This window comes from Melospiza melodia, chromosome 5, assembly GCF_035770615.1.
Source record: "Melospiza melodia melodia isolate bMelMel2 chromosome 5, bMelMel2.pri, whole genome shotgun sequence".
Lineage (NCBI taxonomy): Eukaryota > Metazoa > Chordata > Aves > Passeriformes > Passerellidae > Melospiza > Melospiza melodia.
In genome coordinates this window covers 30,460,448-30,480,712 of record NC_086198.1, presented here as the reverse complement: position 1 = coordinate 30,480,712, position 20,265 = coordinate 30,460,448, and the positions used below count along the sequence as shown (strand labels likewise).

Sequence of the window (20,265 nt, the reverse complement as noted above, 5' to 3'; positions counted from 1 at the left end):
CTTTTGTATCTACCTCTTGAGGAGCAGATGCAGCTAGCTCTTAAATCAGAGTGTAACTAAATCAAGATATCAGTCAACTCCTACAAGAATCTGTGAATTCTTGCAATTCTGGCTCCTTTTTTATCATAAATAAGCCTACTGTTGTATTTTGCAAAGAAAGTAATAACTTCATGTCCTTAACCTTGCAGGGCTTGGACAGTCACCCTAACCTGTATTAATTTTCTACTTTTTAAACTTCCACTATCTGAGGCTGCATAATTTACCTTGCATAATTGTCTTTAGCAATCAGAAATTCCTGTTCTTTGGGTTAATTAAATGTTTTCTGATAGTGGTAATGAACCCTTGCTCTCTAAAAGCCAGCAGGGTTAATCAAGAGGGACAAAAAATTGTTTATGAGACCCAATTGAAGGAAGTAAGAGAGTTGGTACTAAATCTGCTAACATTGTTTGCAGATATATGTGAGGTGTTTAGAACCATGTAGTCAAATCAGAAAAGTTCTGAAATACAGGCTCCCTCAGTAATTTTATTTCCAAGTTAGATTGGGATAATCAGGAAGAAAGTTAGTAGAAGATCACTTTAAGAAAATTTAGATTGCACACAGATTTTTTCACACTGAAGTACAGCTTAAGTGGCAGGATAAAGGGAGAATATATAGTTGCGCATTCCTTTGTTTTAGTAATCTGGGAAGTATTTTTCATGCTATCATATATGTACTGAGCTGTGGTCTGTGACAGTTAGACTTTATTCTTATTATTCCTCTTATTTCCAAGCACATGGTGTTTCTTTTTTTATTGTGTAGAGAGAAATTATTTCAAAACTGAATGGATCTAGAAGCAGAACTAAATCCTAACAAAAGATTAAACTATTTACAGGTCCTGAGGCCTTAAGGTGTTTTAGGCTAATATAAACAGCATAATGTGAAATGGGAATTTCAGTTTGTGGTAAATCTGTCTGTCCCCAGCAGCTTCAGATAAAATAATTCTATCCTTCTCGTGCACATCAATTTGCTACTTGGCGGTTCATGTATCAAAGAGCATTCTGTGAAAATATCAATATCATTGGTTAATATAAATGAAATTAATTTTTAAAGCTGGGCTAAAGGTTGACATCTGAAAAATTACATTACTTTGCAGAAGAGAAATTTCTGTCTTCCAGTGAAATTTCAGGTCATAAGGGCAAGTAATTTTCACAATCTTCAATGGGAACCAGTGAAATATGAACTTCATTGTCACCTAGCCCCAAAGCGATAAGATAAAATGAGCTGATACATCATTTGCTGTGGTTTTATCATCTCCTTCAGTAATTGGAAGAGAAAACATAAGAGTCCTTTACCACCCCCCTCCCCAGTCCCTTCACCACCCACACCCAGGCATAAGCCATTTTGCTCTGATCAATACAAAGGTCACTGAGTATTTATTTATTTATTTTATTTTTTTATGCCAGCTAAAACTGTCTAGTGGAACATTAAAGTAATGAATATGTTTAATTGAGTTTGTCACCCATGAAAATGCTGAACAGGATTGTGTAGCAGACTGTGCATGCTCACAGGGGGACTGGCTGCTGCTCACTGCCTGTGGATTTCAGTGGCTGATTTTGGAAATATCTGAGATTTAAAGCAAGCATCTTATTTGTTGTTTCTTTGAGAAACCTAAAATAAACCAATGAACAACTCTGATTTATTGAAGAGCATGCTGATGTTTAAGATTGTTAATAGTCTGATCTAATTCCCTGTGAATTCAGATGTATTTAAACAAAGAGCAGAGTCAGACTCTTTCAGTGTGAATCCTGCAGCCAGGAATTAAATAATACCTGGGCAGTAGAATCCTAGGGTCCTCAGATGCAAGGCCGAGGTTAAGGTAGAAATCCAGGTTTCTTGTGAACTGAGTGTCAGATTTTGGAGCCTCTGAGTGCTGTAGTTTTGCCTTCCTGACTACAAATAACTCCAAATGACCTAGAATGTTGCTAGAATGTATTTATAAATTTTCTCTCAACTATAATCAAACTAGAATGTAAGTTAAATGCTCTATATTTTTATTCAGTTTGTTGGGTTTTTTTCTTTGTCTTGCATTAGAACTTATTTAAAATTAGACAAATGTGCATCAGCTTTTTAAATAAGCTATTTAGCTTTTATTTTACTTATGGCAGTTAAGTTGGCTGGCATATTAAAGTAATATAATTATTCAATTACTGTTTCAGTTCTATAACCCATTTGCAGACTTAATTACTTCTAGCCTATTCACATTTTCAAGATCAATAGTACTTTTCTCTAAAATAAAATAAAATATACGATAGCTGATTGGCTTGCTTAACAGGTAAAGCAAAATGTTAATTTAGTCTCCAGTAAAATATTACTTTTCTAATTCAGGAGACAGCTGCAGTGATTGGGGTGGTTTTTTAACTATTGCTTGAAGTCTTTTACAACAGACATTGTTTATGATAAACATTCAGGAGGGGTTTGAAGAAAAGGTGGAATGGAATGGGGCATTTGTATTAAAAACTGAAAAATCACAGAATAGCTTCCAAGTAAATGAGCTTTTTTTATTGGGAAATTAGCAGATACATCACTGTAAATTGTGAGCACTTATTTATGTATGATCTTAATTTGTGGTCAGCCCTGTGCTACCTGAGTTTTCATGCTACTCTGATTTCAGAATCTCCTCCAAGTAGAATTTGAATCTGGCTGCTCTTTACTCACTGATTTCTTAGGGAGTTTCTGACAGCTGTGCAGTGTTGGGGCCATCACCATGAGTACAGAGACTGAGTACAGGTTAGACCTTCATTTCTAATACTTGAAGTGAAAAAAGGGACTTCATTCAAAGGGGGAAGTAATTTTGTATTTTTAGTAATGTTGTCATGATACCTGTTCATCTGGTGTTGCCAAAGTCTAATTACAGAGCAGTCTGATGAGGTTTTTGAAACTGTAGAACTTAACAATTGCCTCATTAGTTTATATGTTTTTAAATGAAGTGGTAAACAGTACAAATTGTCTTTTCTTTTGTAAAGTGTTGTATCTTTTGAAACAAATTAAATGTGCAGTAGATTGAACTTCAATCTAATTTGTTGAATCAACTGAAATTTTGTGAATACTTTCTCACATGGGGAAGGCAGTATTATTTCTACAGATTAAATTAGATGTACACTCTCATTAGTCTCTGCTCCACAACTTGTTCCAAAACTGGTTGTGACAAAGGCAGAAGTGAGTTGGTTTTAATCTCAAAATATTGTACGATGGTATGAAGAAGATTGCTGCTCTTAAATTCTCAAGTAGAGCTCTGTGTTGTGTGGCTTATGGGTGAAAACGGGCAAATGCAAAAGTAGTTCTGATGTCAGAAGTGATAAAAAAAATAAATTTTGTTTGCCAGACTAAAAACGCTGAATTTGATTTAAGAATGAGCCAGTTTCTGCAACTAGCAGTTTCTAATAATATTTTCCAGGGAGTGAAAGGCTGTGCTGGATTTTCCTGAGGAACACTTAGCCATAGACGTGCCAGAAATGTGTTTGTCCCCTGGACCTGTCGCCCGCCCTAGGTGGAGGCAGCGATGAGCGGGCAGCGCTGCGTTGCCATGGCAGCTGCCCTGGCTGGGGTGCTGTCAGTGTGCCCGCAGCTCCAGAGAGCACAGTGTCCCACTGAAGGGCTGCTCCAACCTAATCCAGTTTTAATTGAACTCCAGAGGCTTTGAAGTGAGGCTGCAGAGCAGGCAGAGCCTGCTCCAGCCCAGAATGGAGGCCCTGCTCAGCCCGGCCTCAGCTGCTTGTGTCTCCTGATCAGTTTTGTTAATGAGTGCTTCAGAGGGGCTTACAGCAGTGGCTGTGGTGGTTCTGGGGTGCAGGTCCAGTTCCTGCTGTAAATCCTCTCCCTCTGAATTCAGTTACTTCACCTATTTCATTGGCTCTACGAGGAGCACAATGCAAGCCACCTCTGCTCTTTTCAAGCTGGTGCTTTTCCTTCCAGTTTTCAGGAGGCTGCAGGCAGCAAGCTCTGGGCATCATGTGAGGTTCACAGTCTCACAGAAAATGCTCACTTCACAGGATAAAAGGAATAATTATTTAGAGTGCTGGTTTTACTCACACTATCCACATAGTAAATGTTTGAATTTGCCATGCACAGACCAATGGGGACAAACAGGCTGTTGGGTTTTAATTGTGGCAGAAAAGTGGTTACCACGTTGCTATCTGTCTCAAAAAATCAAACATTGCAGTTAGAAGCTCCAGTTTCAGGATCATTAGATGGATGAATATCATCAAAAAGTACCAAGAGACTTCTGTGCATGAGCACTGCAACTTTGTCTCTTTTGTTACCTCTTTTGATGTTGTATTCTTCGAGGATATTTATATGCATGTGACAAAAACCAAGCCCAGTGGTTCTGAGTAGCACCACAGAATTACACAAATCTGCCAATTTGTGTGGATGGGATAGGGGTGTATTATGGGAAGTGTCAGTGTGGCCCAAGTCTGTTGGTTTCCCAGTTCCAGAAATGTTTAGGAACCATTGACAATCTCTGGTCCTTTCATCACATTTCTAGAATTTTGTACTGGAAGATTTATATAGTTTTTTCCTTCTCTTTCTATGTGTGTGTGTTTGCTGGGAGAGAAGGTGGCACTTGTATTGAGGTGAAGATTATTTGCTTTGTATGTTCTGGTCTGTGTTATCAGCTTTTGGTTTGCCAGTCTTGCTTGCTTTTAATTCACAAAACTGGTAAAATATTTTATGCTGTATTGTGTAGTGCTTTCATAATGGTGCATCTGTTCTCTGTGCTACAAAAATGCAGGTTTTATTTGTCAATATATGCTACATGCAAGGCAAAATCCTCCTTTGTTAAAAACCTGTAAACAAGTGATTGACTTAATTAACAGTCTTTGTTATGTTAAGGACTTGAATTTCACTTTTTCATTTTTGTACACAATGTATTTATTGCTCAAGTGAAATTGTGGTAAGAATGATGTTAACAAGGATTGCATGAGTCTCTTTTTCTGTGATGGTTTTCTATTAAGTGCTTTTGTGTTTGCTAAAATTGACAAATCTCAGATTTTCCTTCTCCTATAGTTTGTTAATCTGAGGTAGAGAAGTGTCCAGTCTCTCTGTCCTTTAACACTTACATAATTAAGCTTTGAAATGGAAAGGAAAAAGTGAAGCAACAAAGAAACAAAGTGGCTGAGGACTGAAAATGGAATTAGTTTGAATTGTGAAGGCAGACTAAGCATCTGTGTCTGTCAGATGGGATGACAGGAATTGTAACAAGTTACTTTGACAACCGCTTTCTCCACAGAGAGATTATGCTGAGTTCATTTGCAGGTTTGTGTTTAACCTTAGCTGACAAAATGATACTTAACCTCTTACACAGCCAACCTTTCTAGTTCCAGAATTAATGAACGCTGCCTTAACGATAAACCTAAGGAACATTTTTTTCTTCAAAGACATTTTTTTCTTGCTTATTTGTTACAGGCCTATTATTACAACGCTGAAGGGAGTGCAGATACATCTAATGTTACTAGAAATGCATTTCTGAATACAGTTTTATGCTTTGCTGAAATGCTGAACATTTAATAATGTTTTTGAAACTCTGAAACTGTTAGGAAAAATAGACAGTTGTATTTAAAGGAAAAAAATGCAAACAAATGTTTAAAATATTTAGCATGAATAATTGAATTTAGGAGTACAAGAAATGTATTAGAGATTCATAGCATGATTTGAAGTTTGAGCATATTTTAATTTTGCTGCAGGTTTTGCATGTAATTGGTAGAATCCATGTTTGTGGGTCAAAGAGTTTCTCTTTTGCAAGGTATTCCTGTCCAGCTAACCTATTTAAAACATCCTTTCTGTCTGTTTCTCCTAGATTCTGGCATATACAGAAGGACTTCATGGAAAATGGCTCTTCTCAGAGATTCGATCTATCTTTTCCCGACGTTACCTCTTGCAAAATACAGCACTGGAGATATTCATGGCAAATAGAGGTGCATACATGGCAAAATGAGCTTAAAGAAATGACAAGTGTGCATGTGGGGACTCCTGCATTCTCCTTGGATGTTTAGCCATGTCTGCTTTGACATGGATTTGTGTAGACAGAGGAAGGGCTTGGATTAAATGTATCGGTATTTAAGTTACTATTTTTTTGTAATTTAGTTTCTCCTTCCAATTCTCTTTTCAATGATAAATTATGATAAACAATGAAAACTGTGCATTATCAATGCCTCACTTTCATTTATATCCACAGATTTATTTGGCATTCTCTGAGGACTCCTGCTCAAGGCAGTCCTACCTCTGATCTGTTATGCATGAAGGATTTTTGTGTCCCCTTGGAGGGTTGATAGTTGTTAGTTAGACACACCAAGAACAACAGAAGGAAACAATTTCACTACTGGATTAGACCAGTGACTGCTATGCCTTCATGCTTTATTTAAAATGTAGAACATTGTTTTGGTAATGGTATTGTCCAACAGAATATTAATCATATGCATAAACACTTGTTGTACTCTCTGAAGTCCTAAATGGCCACTGGTGATACATAATTAGATTGTTATTTAGATTTTTAGGTTGCTGTTTCAGAGGTGTCATTCACATGTTTCAGACAAAATAGGAAGATAGTATTTTGAACACTATTTCTAGAAAATGTCTAGAATGTAAATTAGTAAATGTATGAACTAGTTAATACATACATTTTTTAAATTAGTTCTAGACAGTCAATCTGTGCATATAAGTTTAATTTCTGTTCATAGAGGAAAAAAAATGGAGACCTTGTAAGATGTGCAACAGTGTCAACTTCTGTTGAAATTCCTGTTACTGATATATGAGAGGACTTCTGGAAATTTAAAAAAAAAATTATCTGCAGCATCCTGAAGGAAACTTGTCAGATCTGTTGAGCACCTGAGCTTACGGTTGTATTGTGTTGGTTGAGAAAGCCTGAAATGTGTAAAATCATGCTGTGTTTCTACTCTTGTACTCACAGTGGGTGTCATGTTCAACTTCCCTGACCAAGCAACAGTAAAGAAAGTGGTTAACTGTCTACCTCGGGTTGGTATTGGGACCATCTTTGGATTACCCCAGACCAGGTATTTTACAATCTGCATTAGTTTTATCTGTCAGCTCCAAGAGTTGTTTTTATTTTCATCAATGGTTTGAAGCATTTACACCTACTAGTTTACAGAACATGGTGCAGGAAACCCTTAGAGAGGGGTATCTTGATTGTTGTGACTTAAATTTTTAATTTTTAATCAATTTCTGTACATAGAAATGGAATTAAAATAGTTTGGGGATGTTTTATGTTGTGTTTTGTAGTTTTTTTATAGAGTCCAGGAAAAAATAAATGCCTTGGATTGCTACTATAGCCACTCTGTAAGAACATCAGGATTTCTATTTACAGAAACAAATTATGTGTGAAAAATTTTAAATGTACATTGAAGACACATTTGCTCAGTATTTCACATCCATTTGTACTGATCAATTTGTTTGCAAAATAATGTAGGTTATTGAAAAAAAACAAACAGTTACAGTTTGCTTGAATGGTTTACCAATACCTGTAAAGATTTTTTAAACTAAAACTACATATATTTTTTTCTTTCCTCCCTAAGTGATGTGGGTTTGGTATTTACAGATGTTTTTGTTATGAACAAAACTGTATTGGGAATTTTATGATAAACTCTTCTCTGTTTGATTTATCACTCCAAGGAATGACTTTACAGTCTTCTTTCACAAACATTAGGAAATCTGGCATCAAATTCTAAAAGTTTGAGTTATTTATGACTAACTCCCCAACACTGCCCAGAATTTAAACCTCAAGAGGATGGACTTCATAATGAAATTCTATCATCTTATCATTGTTTTCCTTTGTTCTTGAGGGATTTAAAAAACCACTCCTTAAAGATGACTTGATTCTTATGTGAAATTCTAAAAGTATTGTAATTTTATTATTTAATGATATTCCATCTCTAAATCTCCAGTAAAATATTTCTGTAATACATCAAGCCATCATGAAGCAGCTGAATTTGCACAGCTGTAAAGATTTCTGTTGGAAAGTTTTCAAATCTTGACATATCCAGCTGTCAGATGCATTAATTCTTTTTATTCTTACTAGATTATAAAACTTTAAAAATGAACTTCAAGTATCCAAGTGGCAGTTTGATCTCCAGAGAAATCTAGCCCAGACCTGGTAGAAAGAATACGTACTACTGCCACTAAAAATCAAGTATGGAAAAAAGGAAGCCCCACCAGTTTTCTCACTATTTTTTTCCAATTTTCTTTGTTTTCAGACGCATTTCTTTGGCTAGTCCTCGACAGATTTTCAAAGCTTCCAACATGACCCAGCGATGGCAGCACCGAGAGATTTCCAACTTTGAATACTTGATGTTTCTAAACACTATAGCAGGTATTGCTAATTATTGTTCATCCAAATGACTGTAATTACACAGAAAAGGAGTTAGCCATGGCACAGTCTCAACAGCCATGGGGCACAATTTGCTCTTGTAATGAATAGTTTTTTGTATGTATGATTGTGTCCTGAAAAACTTCACAAAAATCCTCCTAAGTTTGCTTCATTCACAATTATATTTATGTTTATGTAAGACTAGAGAGGTATTCATAGCACTGTACTGAGCTGCACTTAAAATCAGAATATCATGACTGTTGTGGGGGGGACAGGAAGTATATAGACTGTTAACTATTTAGTAAAGCCTCAGAAATAGGAACTCCTATGTCTTCAGTATTCTAAGTTTTAATTCTCATAAGTACTATCCTCCCTAAATATCATAGGTACAACAAGTTTTCTCTCTAAATATCATAGATGCTGAGATTTCTAGGAATATTCCTGGAGCCAATAAGTACCACTGTTACAAGGTGCATGGCTGCTCTCAAAAAAGAGTGCAGTGCTTGGATTGCCAGTGCTGCTGTTCTAGGACACCATTAATCCAAACTCAAGCCTAATTTTTATCCACTTATTTTTGTCCTAACCACTCATTCTGTAAACACTGAGCTATATGTGGTTTAACACATCTTACTCCATCAGCTTCTAACCAGCTGGGCTTCAGTTTACTAAGTGGAGGCTGACTGTTGGATCTCATGACATCCCTTTTATTTTCCAACTTATTCTGTCCTCTGAGCAACTTAGAAAATTTCTCAATTTTCAGCTGTTTTCTGCGGTGAAAGGTCTGTTAATTCCCTTTCAGGCTTGGCTCTTGCTAACACCATTGATATAACAAATGCCTGTGCTTGCACTAATTGCATTTTATACAAATGGTCACTTTTGGTGCTTGCTGTAATCAGTCATCAAGTCAGAGGTGCCAGGATGCTGATGGATTTTTAAAAGTAGGGGTCGATCTGCTCGCCTCGTTCCTGCTCAAGCTGAATGAGGCACATCATGTTTTCTATGGCTCCAATGAATGACCCTTTTCAGCTTTAATATATTATTGAAATTATAAATTGAATTCTTGTCTGCTTGGTGTTGGAGGTTAGAAGAACCAAAAAGATAACGTTATGGAAAGAGGGATAGTTGAGTTGTCCATGGTAGGGAGTTAAAAGAAAGATGATTACCCCAGTGTCATGTAAGTGGCCTTAATCCTCAATAACAGGTAATGTGCAATAAAGCCAAGTGATTAGGGAAAGACTGACTATATAATTTAAAAATTCTGCAAACCACGATGGAAAAATACTGAGTGGTGTAAGAAAACTGGAAGAAGAAAAATTGTGGTGGAGGTTTAGAAAATGTTTTCTGACAACCTTACAGATTGGGTTGTAAAATAGTATTCCTGGGAAAGTGGTTAGAACCTGTTTTTGGAGGATTTTAAGACCAGGCTGAACAAAATCTCAAGAACATGATGATTGAAGATGATATGAATAAATAACACTCTGCAACAATATAATAAAAAGAGACAGGATCCATGTAAAAACTGCATTTTAAATTTAGAAACTAGGCTTTGGGGTGTGTATGTGTGCATGGTATATGTTTAATCTAATTGAATATTTTGGTTTTATTGGAAGAAGTATATTATTTCCATCTTAGATACAGGAAGAGGTACACATGAACCTCTATCTAGACCAAATTTTCTGTCCTGGTAAATGTTGGCATATCCATAGATGGACAATGGGCAAGGATGAATTCCTCTCAAAGTGAATTCTCTAGATGGAACAGTTATTAATTGAAAAATTCTTCAGTCTGAATTCCTGAGCTACTTCATTCTTCTTTCATATATTGTATTTAAAACATTATGTAAAAAGAATGCTTTAGTTTTTAGTATCAACAAAAATCATTGACCCTCCATTTTTGGAAGAGTGTTTCACCTTAAGGAAATGGAAGACAAGATGATGTAAACAAGGAAGGAGAATTGCATAGGAAATGAATGAATTTAACTGTCAATCTTAGTGTATGCAAAAGAGTTTACAATTAAAGGGAAATGGGCTGAAATGTTTTAGATTAAATACTAGCATATTGTCAACTTTTCCATTATCCTTTCAATAAAGTAAAATAGAATATTGAAATTATAACAGATCTGAAATAAACTGCAGTTCTTTCAAACAGCTCATAAAGTTATATTGCTGTATCTGTAGAGATTGGTATTTTAGTTAAATGTAGCTCTTTATTCACAGTGGAGTTTTTTTGTTGCTTGTCAGGTCGAACTTACAATGATTTGAACCAGTACCCTGTCTTCCCTTGGGTTATCACCAACTATGAGTCAGAGGAGTTGGACCTTACGCTTCCCAGCAACTTCAGGGATTTATCAAAGGTATTTGTCATTAAATATACTTTTATATTTTTATCATAGTAGTTTGTAGTCTTAGAAACATTTTCTGTGCTTAGTACTATGTTTAGTATTAATGTTTCCTGCATGACCTTTAAAAGTGTTTGATTTCTTCATGTGTGTACTGATAATAAGAATCAGATTGTGTAAAAATGAATTATTAATGTATTCTTACTGCATCTGATTGTATCAACCCAATAATTGTTGTTGGAAGGTGCTCCTAGTTGGAACAAAGACATTACATTTCATTTCAAATTTTAATGAAGTCAGAAATGCTGAAGCTGTTAAAGATTAAAATTTAGCCTGTTTCTGTTTATTTTTTTTCTGATGAGAATTGTACTTTTTTTAGTAGCAAACCGTGTGTTACCATTATATTTTAGGTACTTTTAAATCACTGCCAATATTCCAATGAGTGGAAACTTCATTTTATCACTTCCTCTGTGCACCCCTTCAGGTATGCTGGAGTAATGCAGCTGTCCTTAGTAAGAAAGACATTGGCAGGTTTGAGCAATTTTTCCAAACAATTCCTTTCTGGCAGAGTGGCCTTGTGAGTTTTTGCAACAGTCCCCCCACCATCTGCAGATTTGATATATAGACTGTTTGTGGAATGTGATTATTCTCTTGCAATGCTTTCCCAGAAGGGACTATTTCATTTTACAAAGTAGAAGTATCTCTCATTTTTTCTACAAGGACTGGGTGCACTAATCAGCAAGCAGGATTTTTTTCTAAAAGGTAACTTGGAAATGGTTGGCATGTGGAGCAATATAGCTAATTAGTAGAAAAGGTAAGGAGAGTATTTTAATTATAGCTCTTTTTTAAAGTCTTTTATAAATTGATAATTTGCTACTAAAAAATCCCCATGGAAGTATGGAAGCTTTAAAAGTTTTTGCTTTCAGTTTGCAATTGAATAAACTAAACACTAGTCTTTGAAAAGGGTTTATTACTGATTTAGTTTTTTTAACCTTAAAAAAGGTACTGTATAATCAGCAAATATTAAGACAAATAAACACACACACATATATATATATATGTATATATATATTTGAATATGTGTGTGTATAGGTATATTTGAAGACTGTGAATTTTGAATGTGTATATGTACACATTTAAAGCTAAAGCAGAGATTCTGAGGTACTATTGTTGTAACTTTTCCTAATAGTGTTACTTAATGTGAAGAAGTCATTAACTCTTAAGGTTTCTTAGAATGTCTGGCTGACATAGATCCACATTTGTGGGTAAACCTCACATATTTTATACTTTAACAAATCTTTAAAAGGTAAACATTTATTTATATCTATCACCAAGCTAGAATACTTTTGTGAATTGCACTTAAATTAACATTGAAAACTTGAAAGTAACGTCAGCCCTGCATAGCTTGAGTTACTACACAAATTAAGTGTACTAATCATTAATAAATATTCATTGGTGATTACATGATTTCTGCAACCTCATTTTCCATTAACTTTTGTTAAGTGATGCTTCTGCATAGATCCTGTCATTGCTGAAATAGTTGAAGACAAGGAAAAGAATTCTCCAAGTGCTGTACTTGTGAGAGGTCTGTTTTAATTGTATTGTGATTTGTAAAGAGTCAATTCAATCAGCACTGTAGTCCTGGTCTTTCTTCCTCCTTGAAAGAGAACATATTTTCCTTATTTTAAGTTAGGTAATATGTGTTTTTGTTATTAACATTGATGGCTTATATGGATTTCTCTGTTCATGAAAGCTGTTTTTGAGGAGGATTGCTAAGTGTGCTTTCAGTTCTGAGGGAATCTTTCCATTGCTGGTGCTGAGGGAGGACATTACTCAGATCTCATCTCTATCTACATTCAACCTTCTCAAGTATTTGATGGAAAACTGGGAGCTTTAAACAGCACATAATTATTGCATATATATTTACACACATATATACGTGTATGTGTATACACACACACACAGTGAGAGTCTTTATGCCATACCTGTTTCAAATAAAGCAGTTCAAGTTTTGGTTACTATTTTGGCAGTTCTAACAGTATCAACTCCATGTAGCTTAAATGTTAAACTTCATGTCAGATGATGAATTTGTGACAAGTATCTGGAAGACCTTGCTAAGACTCTACTAGGAAGATTTGTGGATGTTATGTATGTTGTGATATTTTCATTGTAGCAGTGTTATCTTGGGGGTAATGGTTCCAAATATGTACTAATTATGTATTTTGGCATGTCTATGCTTTTGCACTGCTAAATGTTTTAAAATATTTAAAGATATTTCACTTCAATGTCTACATGGTTTTAACAGTCATTTATTTCCTTTCCTTATGATGCCCAGAAACTCATCACAGTTTAGTGCTTCCACTGTGTAAAGAAAAGGAAAACTTTGATTTTGATCTGGCAGAAAGGAAGTCAGGTCAATATATTTTTCTTTTTTTTTTTAGTGCCTCAGACAATGAAGAATTTACTTTTTAAAAATTATTTAGAAATCGCAAGTTGTGTCAAATCTAAGTAATACTTTTTTTCAATGTGTCAGCTAGGAGTCCACAGTTAGTACAGATTTAAATAACTGCAGAGTGTAGGTTAAACCAACTCTTTATTTAAGCAGATTCTTCTGGCACTGTTTTGAACATCAGTCACCCAATGATAAACCAAAGCAACTGGAATGGATTGTGGTTAATATTGCTGTCAGCCTGACGAATGCTCCTGACAAATGCCAGGAGTGCACTGCCAGTCTGTTACCCTGCTTTGACTCAAGTGTTCATTCCTTAAGAGGTGACTGTGCTTTGGAATGAGTATTACATATTATATTTATAGTGGTATATATTTTATTTATACAACAGGCACAGTTTCCCACCTGAAAGTGTGGCCTTTTCTGCATCACTTATGTTATTCATGAGCACATTCTTTTCCTTATTCAGTGGAAGCAATAAATTGCATTGTATTTCTGAACTTGGATAAGGAAAGAAAATAGAAGTAAAAATACATGGCAAATACTGAGCTGTGTAAGCATGATTTTATACTCTCAAAAATTTGTTACAAGATCTTACTGTATGCAAGGAGCTGTTGATAATTTTCCTTTCATAAGGCACAACATTTGTGTAAGATCATAAACTGACGTTACTGGAAGAAGAAATTTATGCTACTCTTAAATTTTCTTTTCTCTGCAGTATGGCTACATGTGTACATAATAATATTTTTATTAATATTTTTATGTATTCCATGCAGTATTTGCTAAATCATCATCAATTTTATAGAGGCTGTTATGCATGTAATAACTTATTTTCCAGTCAAGTGTACAAAAGCAACAAATAGCTCTCACCTTAGTGTAGTGAGGTGTTTAATTGGTATGTGGGAGCCACTAATATAAAACACACATTGATGGAAGAGAAGTAGTAGATTTTTTTTACTATGAAAAATTAAAGTAGTTTTGTTGTTCTGATGTCAGCTTTGCTGTTGAGTGTTCTTCAGCATGCCAACCTGAATTCTGTTGCAGGGTTCCCATTTCAGGAGCACAAAAGCACTGCTTATGAAACTTGTGCTTCATGTTTTCCCTTGTGCAGAAGCAGATTTGAGATGGGCATTAAATTTGCTTAGTTATTTACCTCTTGGCAAAGAGACAGAAGCTAAAAAATGGTTTGATGTGAACCTATTAGAATTTTGCAAATTTTTAAAAGAAATCTTTTTTGTCTAGAGAGGCATTAAATCCTGTACAGATATGTTGTGACTCAAGTGCTTTCACATAGAAAATGTAAATTACATTTTATTCAGTTAATGCTGAATACACACAAAAGGAGTTCAGTTAAAACTGATGAACTCACCAGCACTCAGTGTCCTTCTAAGTATAAAGCATGTTCAAAAATTGGACATTAAGGGAGGATGAGAAGAACAGTGTGAGAAATAAAAAGAGTGGATGTAGCGGCAGTTACTTATTTTGATAGGCAATTACATCTGGAATTTAGGCACTAAAACTTTTGAGGCATGGCGCTGCTGGGCTCAGCACCTGTCCTTCAGATAGGAAATTTGTTATCTGTATCTGTGACAAAAGGTACCACTTAGTTAAAAAGTATTCCAAAGCCAGACAGGGTATCCTCAGAAGGAAGGTACAAATATTCGTCCTTTCAGGGTACCTCACATGAATCCCTGCTTAAAGCAGGACATTGCAGGAAGTAAAATATTTCAAACTTTGTGTTAGAATCTGTGGTACTTACAAGAAGGCCCATTAAATTTTCTAGAATTTTGGATATCTCAAGAAACAGTGCTAGAGGTATTAATGCCCGCCTGAATGATACCTATGATATATGTGATATCTGAAAAGGAGACACATATTTCGTTATTCATTTTTTAGTCCAGTATGGATTTTAGTATTTTTAGGATAAAGTATATTTCTCAGATCCTCTCCATTTTTAGATAACAAGTTTTCATGGGGTTTTTTTTGTGAAACACAAGTTGCTTCTTGGAGGAGAGGAGTACTTAATTTTCTCTAAAATGTACGTTGACAGACCTAAACATTTGACATAATCACATTGGGAGAAACTTTTAGGAGAAGGGAAGCATGCAGACAGGAGGTACTCAGAGCAGAACCTTTCTTGTGTTGGCTCCATTTAGGAAGCAATAAAAGAGCAAAATCTGGCTAGGAGAATGAAGACCCTCTTCTCCTGATCTGGTTTCATTGCATACACAGAGACCTGAAAAGGGAAGGTGGGAAGAGAATTGCAAAGACTGTCTTTGAAGGAAGCTGTGTAAGATTATTAAGTTCACATCCCATGACAGTGCTAGAACTTTAGGACTATTATGGGATTTCTTTGTTCAGATTGGATAATCTGTTTTGTAATTAGAAACAGTATAAACTAAAGCGCTGAGTAGTCTGTTATATTCCCTTGAAAGTTTTGACTTAATAAGATCATTTTTTCTAAGTTCTAAATGGGGAAAAGTGATTTTGTGAAACTCTGGAATGCCAGTGACGCTCAGACAGATGCCGTCATGGATGAGCGCTAAAATGGGTTGATTATCCTTTCTGGCAGCTGAGCCGCTGTGTCCTATCATTTCCAGAAGCACACTTGCCCAAATTGGGAGCCAAAGCTGCAAAGGGTCCCACGGGTCTGTGGCTGACGTGCCCCAGCCCTCCGTCCCTCTGTCCCCAGCCCGTGTCTGCAGCACCACGGCCAGGGACGCTCCCAGAGCGAGCCTGGGCGCCTGGGGTTCAGCACCGCGGACAGGGACACCCGAGACACTTTCGGGGGAAAACCGCGGGGACAGCTGCGGGCAGGACGGGTTTGTTGGAATGAAGGAGCTGTTGGGTTGTTAAGGCCGACTTAGACATGGTCCTTAGAGACACTCAGCTGTTTGGATTTTAGTGTCAATTTCTTGTTTCACGTTAAGGACAGAGATTGATATTGCTGGCCGGGGGTCTATGTACAAATCACAAACGGGACAGGAGTGTTGGGGAATGCACCTCGAGCTGTTTATTTTCCAGCATCAGTCTCATTGCATGGTTATGACAATGGGAAGATGCTAGTACCTCACATCCTCAGTAGCAGATAAAGAACTTAATAACTTACTTCAAAAGTTTTTTGACCAGTCACACAAGGCAAAAACATACTGACAGTAGTTCTATCCAACCACTATAGGCACACGTACCTTTGGTTAAAACAATCCTTGCTTATTTCGAATACAAGACCTGCTTGTAAGCCTTAAGACACAGTGCACCGAGCTCCATTATTAAGCTTAGAACTTCTTAACATCTGGCTAGATATACTTTTCTGTAGCTTAGAGAGTTATTCTAGACAAGCATTAATACACAGACCATTGTTCAATTTGTCCTTTCTTTTCTACTTCTTATATAATTTTTTTGCTGACAAACCTTATGGACTACCGCTTAGCTCCAATTGCAGTTCTGCTGTCTCTGAGGCCTGCCTTTTGCAGCCTTCCCAAAACCCTCTGATTTTAAGGATTCCCACAATTGAATTGATAGGTTGATTTGAGCTTCACACAGCGTCTATCTCAGGACTTTTTTTCTAGCAAACATGTAATTTCCACAGTGGTCTGTTTCTCCACAATTCCTGTGGAGACCTGCTGAGGCTGGAACTTGACCCAAATCTATCTCTGAGATGATTTTTCAAAACATCCTTTCTGGAATCCTACTCTGAGTGCAGATAGATTTTTTAAAACATATTCTGGTACTTTATGTTGCTCAGTGACAGTGTCATAACCATCCTTTTATAGCATCACCTTTGAGGGGTTTTTTTTGTATTTAGTTGGTTATTCTCTGGGTCATACCACCTCCTCTAAAGAATGTAACAAGTGGATGATAGAATGCTTCTCATTTCCATTCTTGCTTTTTCTTGCATGTTCTCCTCTCTTCCCACCACATGCTTGTTTTCTGAAGTTACAGGAAGCATACTATTTGTACTTCAGATGCATAGATCAGTTTCTAGGATCGCTTAGCTATCTTCAAGCAATATTTTTAAATTTTTAAAAAAAATTTTTAGGTATTTGGGCAAAAGCCAAGTTTACAGGATCAAAAAGAATCATTTTAGTAATAACCATAATAATTTTAATCTTGCTTTGCCTCAAGGAGGAGTATTGTTTGTGATGTAAAAATTCCCAAAGATAAGAAAAATTGTAGCTCAAAAGTAACTGTGGATATTTAAAATGATATTCTAATTTTGGATCTGCTGGTATTGTCCATCTTGATCTTGTTTCACTTTTAGGTGTCCTGGACATATGTCATCTTCCAAGTGCAAATGAACTGAAGGAGGTTCATGACCTTCTAAATGGTCACAAGAAACCATGGGGCATAAGTCTGATTATATAATCTACTAGAAATCAAAATAAAAAATAAAGTAATTTCACATGTGTCTTGGGCCATAGACATTCTAAATGTGTGTTTTCTGTCTTCCTGATGTAAAGTGAAAGTTATTCTCTTGATACAGTCTCTCTTCCTTTTTATAATCATACATTTGAACTCAGCAGATTATGGGTGCTCCAGTACACATCTGTGTAACTCAGATTTCTGAACAAGCACGATGGTGGCCAAGTTAAAAATTGCACTCATATGGGAAATGAATATGGGATTTTTCTCACCTAACTGGAGCTGTCTAAAGCTGAGTTGGTCAGACTCCTAGGAGCAGGAGACCTCTTGGGGTCAAACATCAATCCAGGCTTAAAAATAGTGGTCAGAAAATGAGAAAATAATAATCTCTGTTTAAGGAGGAGTTTGGGGTGGTTCTCAGGCTGTGGACTTGGATGCACACATCAACTGATCTTTCTAAAATTCAAACATCAACAGATAAAAATGTAGATAAAATGAGGGAAATAAATTTTAAAAAATACTAAGAAAAGATGGTATGATCCTAAAGGTTTGGGGTGAATGGTTTAGCAAGATTAATTAAAATAATTTAGATATAATATCCAGCCAGTCACTTGAAGCTGCCTCAGAGTCATAACACAAGGTTCATTTCCAAAGTTGGGTGGTCACTGACATTCCAAAAGTTTGTTTGGAACTTTATACTGTTCAGCATAGATGCGAATCTGAAAAAGAGTGTGAAATGGGAGCTGATAAAACTTTCTGGCAAGTCTCCTCTGTTGATAGAATTGAAGGTGATGGCTGACTAATCAGGAGATCTTATGAAACAGGGTATAAGATGATGGATGAATTCACCTTAGGAGCAAAGCAATGCATGTGTGAAACAAGATACATTGATGGGCTCTTAGCTGACTATTTTTATTCAGGATTGATATAATCTGATTGGAATAGTTTTATGAAACAGTACAGATTACAATAAAAAGCTCCTTATACATTCCCAAGTAACCCTTTCTAGCCTTCTGCTGCTCCTTTTTTCAGGAGCTTGGTGCTTACATGTGATAGAGAATAATGTTTATTTTGTGTGCCCTGAGAGAAATCTGCAGCAAATGTGACTTTGTGTCAGCTTTTGGCTTGAGGTCCTGTGCTCTTAGTACAAACAAAAAGGATTATGTTTTTAGTTCTGATTGTCTTATGTGGATCTGGTGCTAGGTACAATGGCAGCTGTTTTCTGTGGCTTGTATGATGTGTTGGCTGGGAACATGGTCTGTAAAAGGAAAGCAAACAGAGAATGTTTTCATCTTCTGCTATGACTCAAGTGCATGTGACTTCTCACTTAATCTTACTTCTCAAAATCCATGGAAGTATTGTTTGCTTGTTTTTTAAGCAAGGGAATAACAGTGTAGGGTTTTCCTTCTCTTGACAGGTTAAGTAATGGAGAGTGCATGCAAATGTTATCTTTTAACTGGCAGGGTTATTTTCTAAGTCCATACCCTCCTCACTGCCTGCAAGCAGCTGGATTTCCCTCATGACTCCCAGGGAAATCCTGTTTCCTTTCTCCCTGACTTCTTGGAAGTGTACAACACATAACAGCTGCCTTCAGTTTGGCTTCCCAGCAGTATTAAGGTGTAATACCTCAGGTGCAAAGTGTGTGACACATTCAGTTGTGCTGATTGTGATTAAACCTTACTGTGCTTTATTAGTGTGTTCTTAATTAGTTTGCAGTTCAGCAGTGCATTGTTTTGCAATCTGCTGCAGGTGTAACAGCATTTGGTACTACTGTTGGTAATGTGAAGGCATGGAGATTTTTCTTTTAAATTCCAATTCCTCCAAGTTTTTAGGTGACCTGAGGCATATTCTGTCACTGACCTATTGCTTAAACATCACTAATATTGCATAATAGGGATTTTTCTTTTTCATTTTTATGCTTAACATTAGCTTATGACCCATGTTTTTTAACTGTGAACTTTGGGAACCTTCTGTCTTTTGCACTACTAAGTATTATTTATATTGACATGTTCAGATATTCCAGTTATTATACCATCTTTAGATCAGTTTTTCCTGACTGTTCCTGATGTCTCAAAGGAATATGTGTGCTCTGAAAAACATCTGAAATATAAACCATATGTACAAATACTTTTGGTTTGCATGCACGTGACTTTTTTTTTTTGCTTATGTTCCAGCCCTTATCGAATTCTCAGTTATGAGAATAGAAATTGGAGTATTTTAAAAATTTTTAAAGCAGAATGTGATGATGTATTTATATCAAAATAGGTGAAGTACACTCACTAATATTCATAATTATTGCAGTTTTAACATTGTGTATACAAGTTCAACTAGAGAATTCCTTATTGAACTAAAGCATTCAACTAGAGAATTCCTTATTTAACTAAGAAAGTACATGAAATTCAAGTAGCTGCTCGTGTTCTTAAGTGACTAAATTATGAGTCATAATTAGTAACAATAAATAGCATAATAGTTCGGAATTATTGTGTATTATTTAAATGCTTACTGGGGGAGAATAAAAAAGCTCAGTCAAATTCTATCCCATTGGCTTCAGGTAAATTTTGATTTATCTAAATTCATATATCCCCCTCCTAGCCCAGTCTTTGGTGTAGGTTTTGGGGAGCATCTGCTGTGAAACCAGTGTTTTTTTTGTGAATGAATTGGTAAGGACTGTTTTTCTCCTTGATAAATGGAGATAAATGGATTTTTTAAATCTTATACCTCAAGGGCACTTTGGTTGATCAATGAGGGCAGCTCAAACA

General features: G+C 36.0%; 1 protein-coding gene across 5 annotated transcripts in view; it reads left to right on the top strand.

Annotated features, from left to right (window-relative positions):
• The window catches only part of LRBA (LPS responsive beige-like anchor protein), a 368,498-nt gene that overhangs the window by 240,212 nt on the left and 108,021 nt on the right, over positions 1 to 20,265 (top strand). For all 5 annotated transcript variants that reach the window (XM_063156757.1, XM_063156759.1, XM_063156760.1 and 2 more), the window contains 4 exons: positions 5,835 to 5,952; positions 6,945 to 7,047; positions 8,245 to 8,360; positions 10,598 to 10,710. In XM_063156757.1, the coding sequence (XP_063012827.1) occupies positions 5,835 to 5,952; positions 6,945 to 7,047; positions 8,245 to 8,360; positions 10,598 to 10,710 (450 nt within the window). The remainder of the gene's footprint in view (positions 1 to 5,834; positions 5,953 to 6,944; positions 7,048 to 8,244; positions 8,361 to 10,597; positions 10,711 to 20,265) is intronic.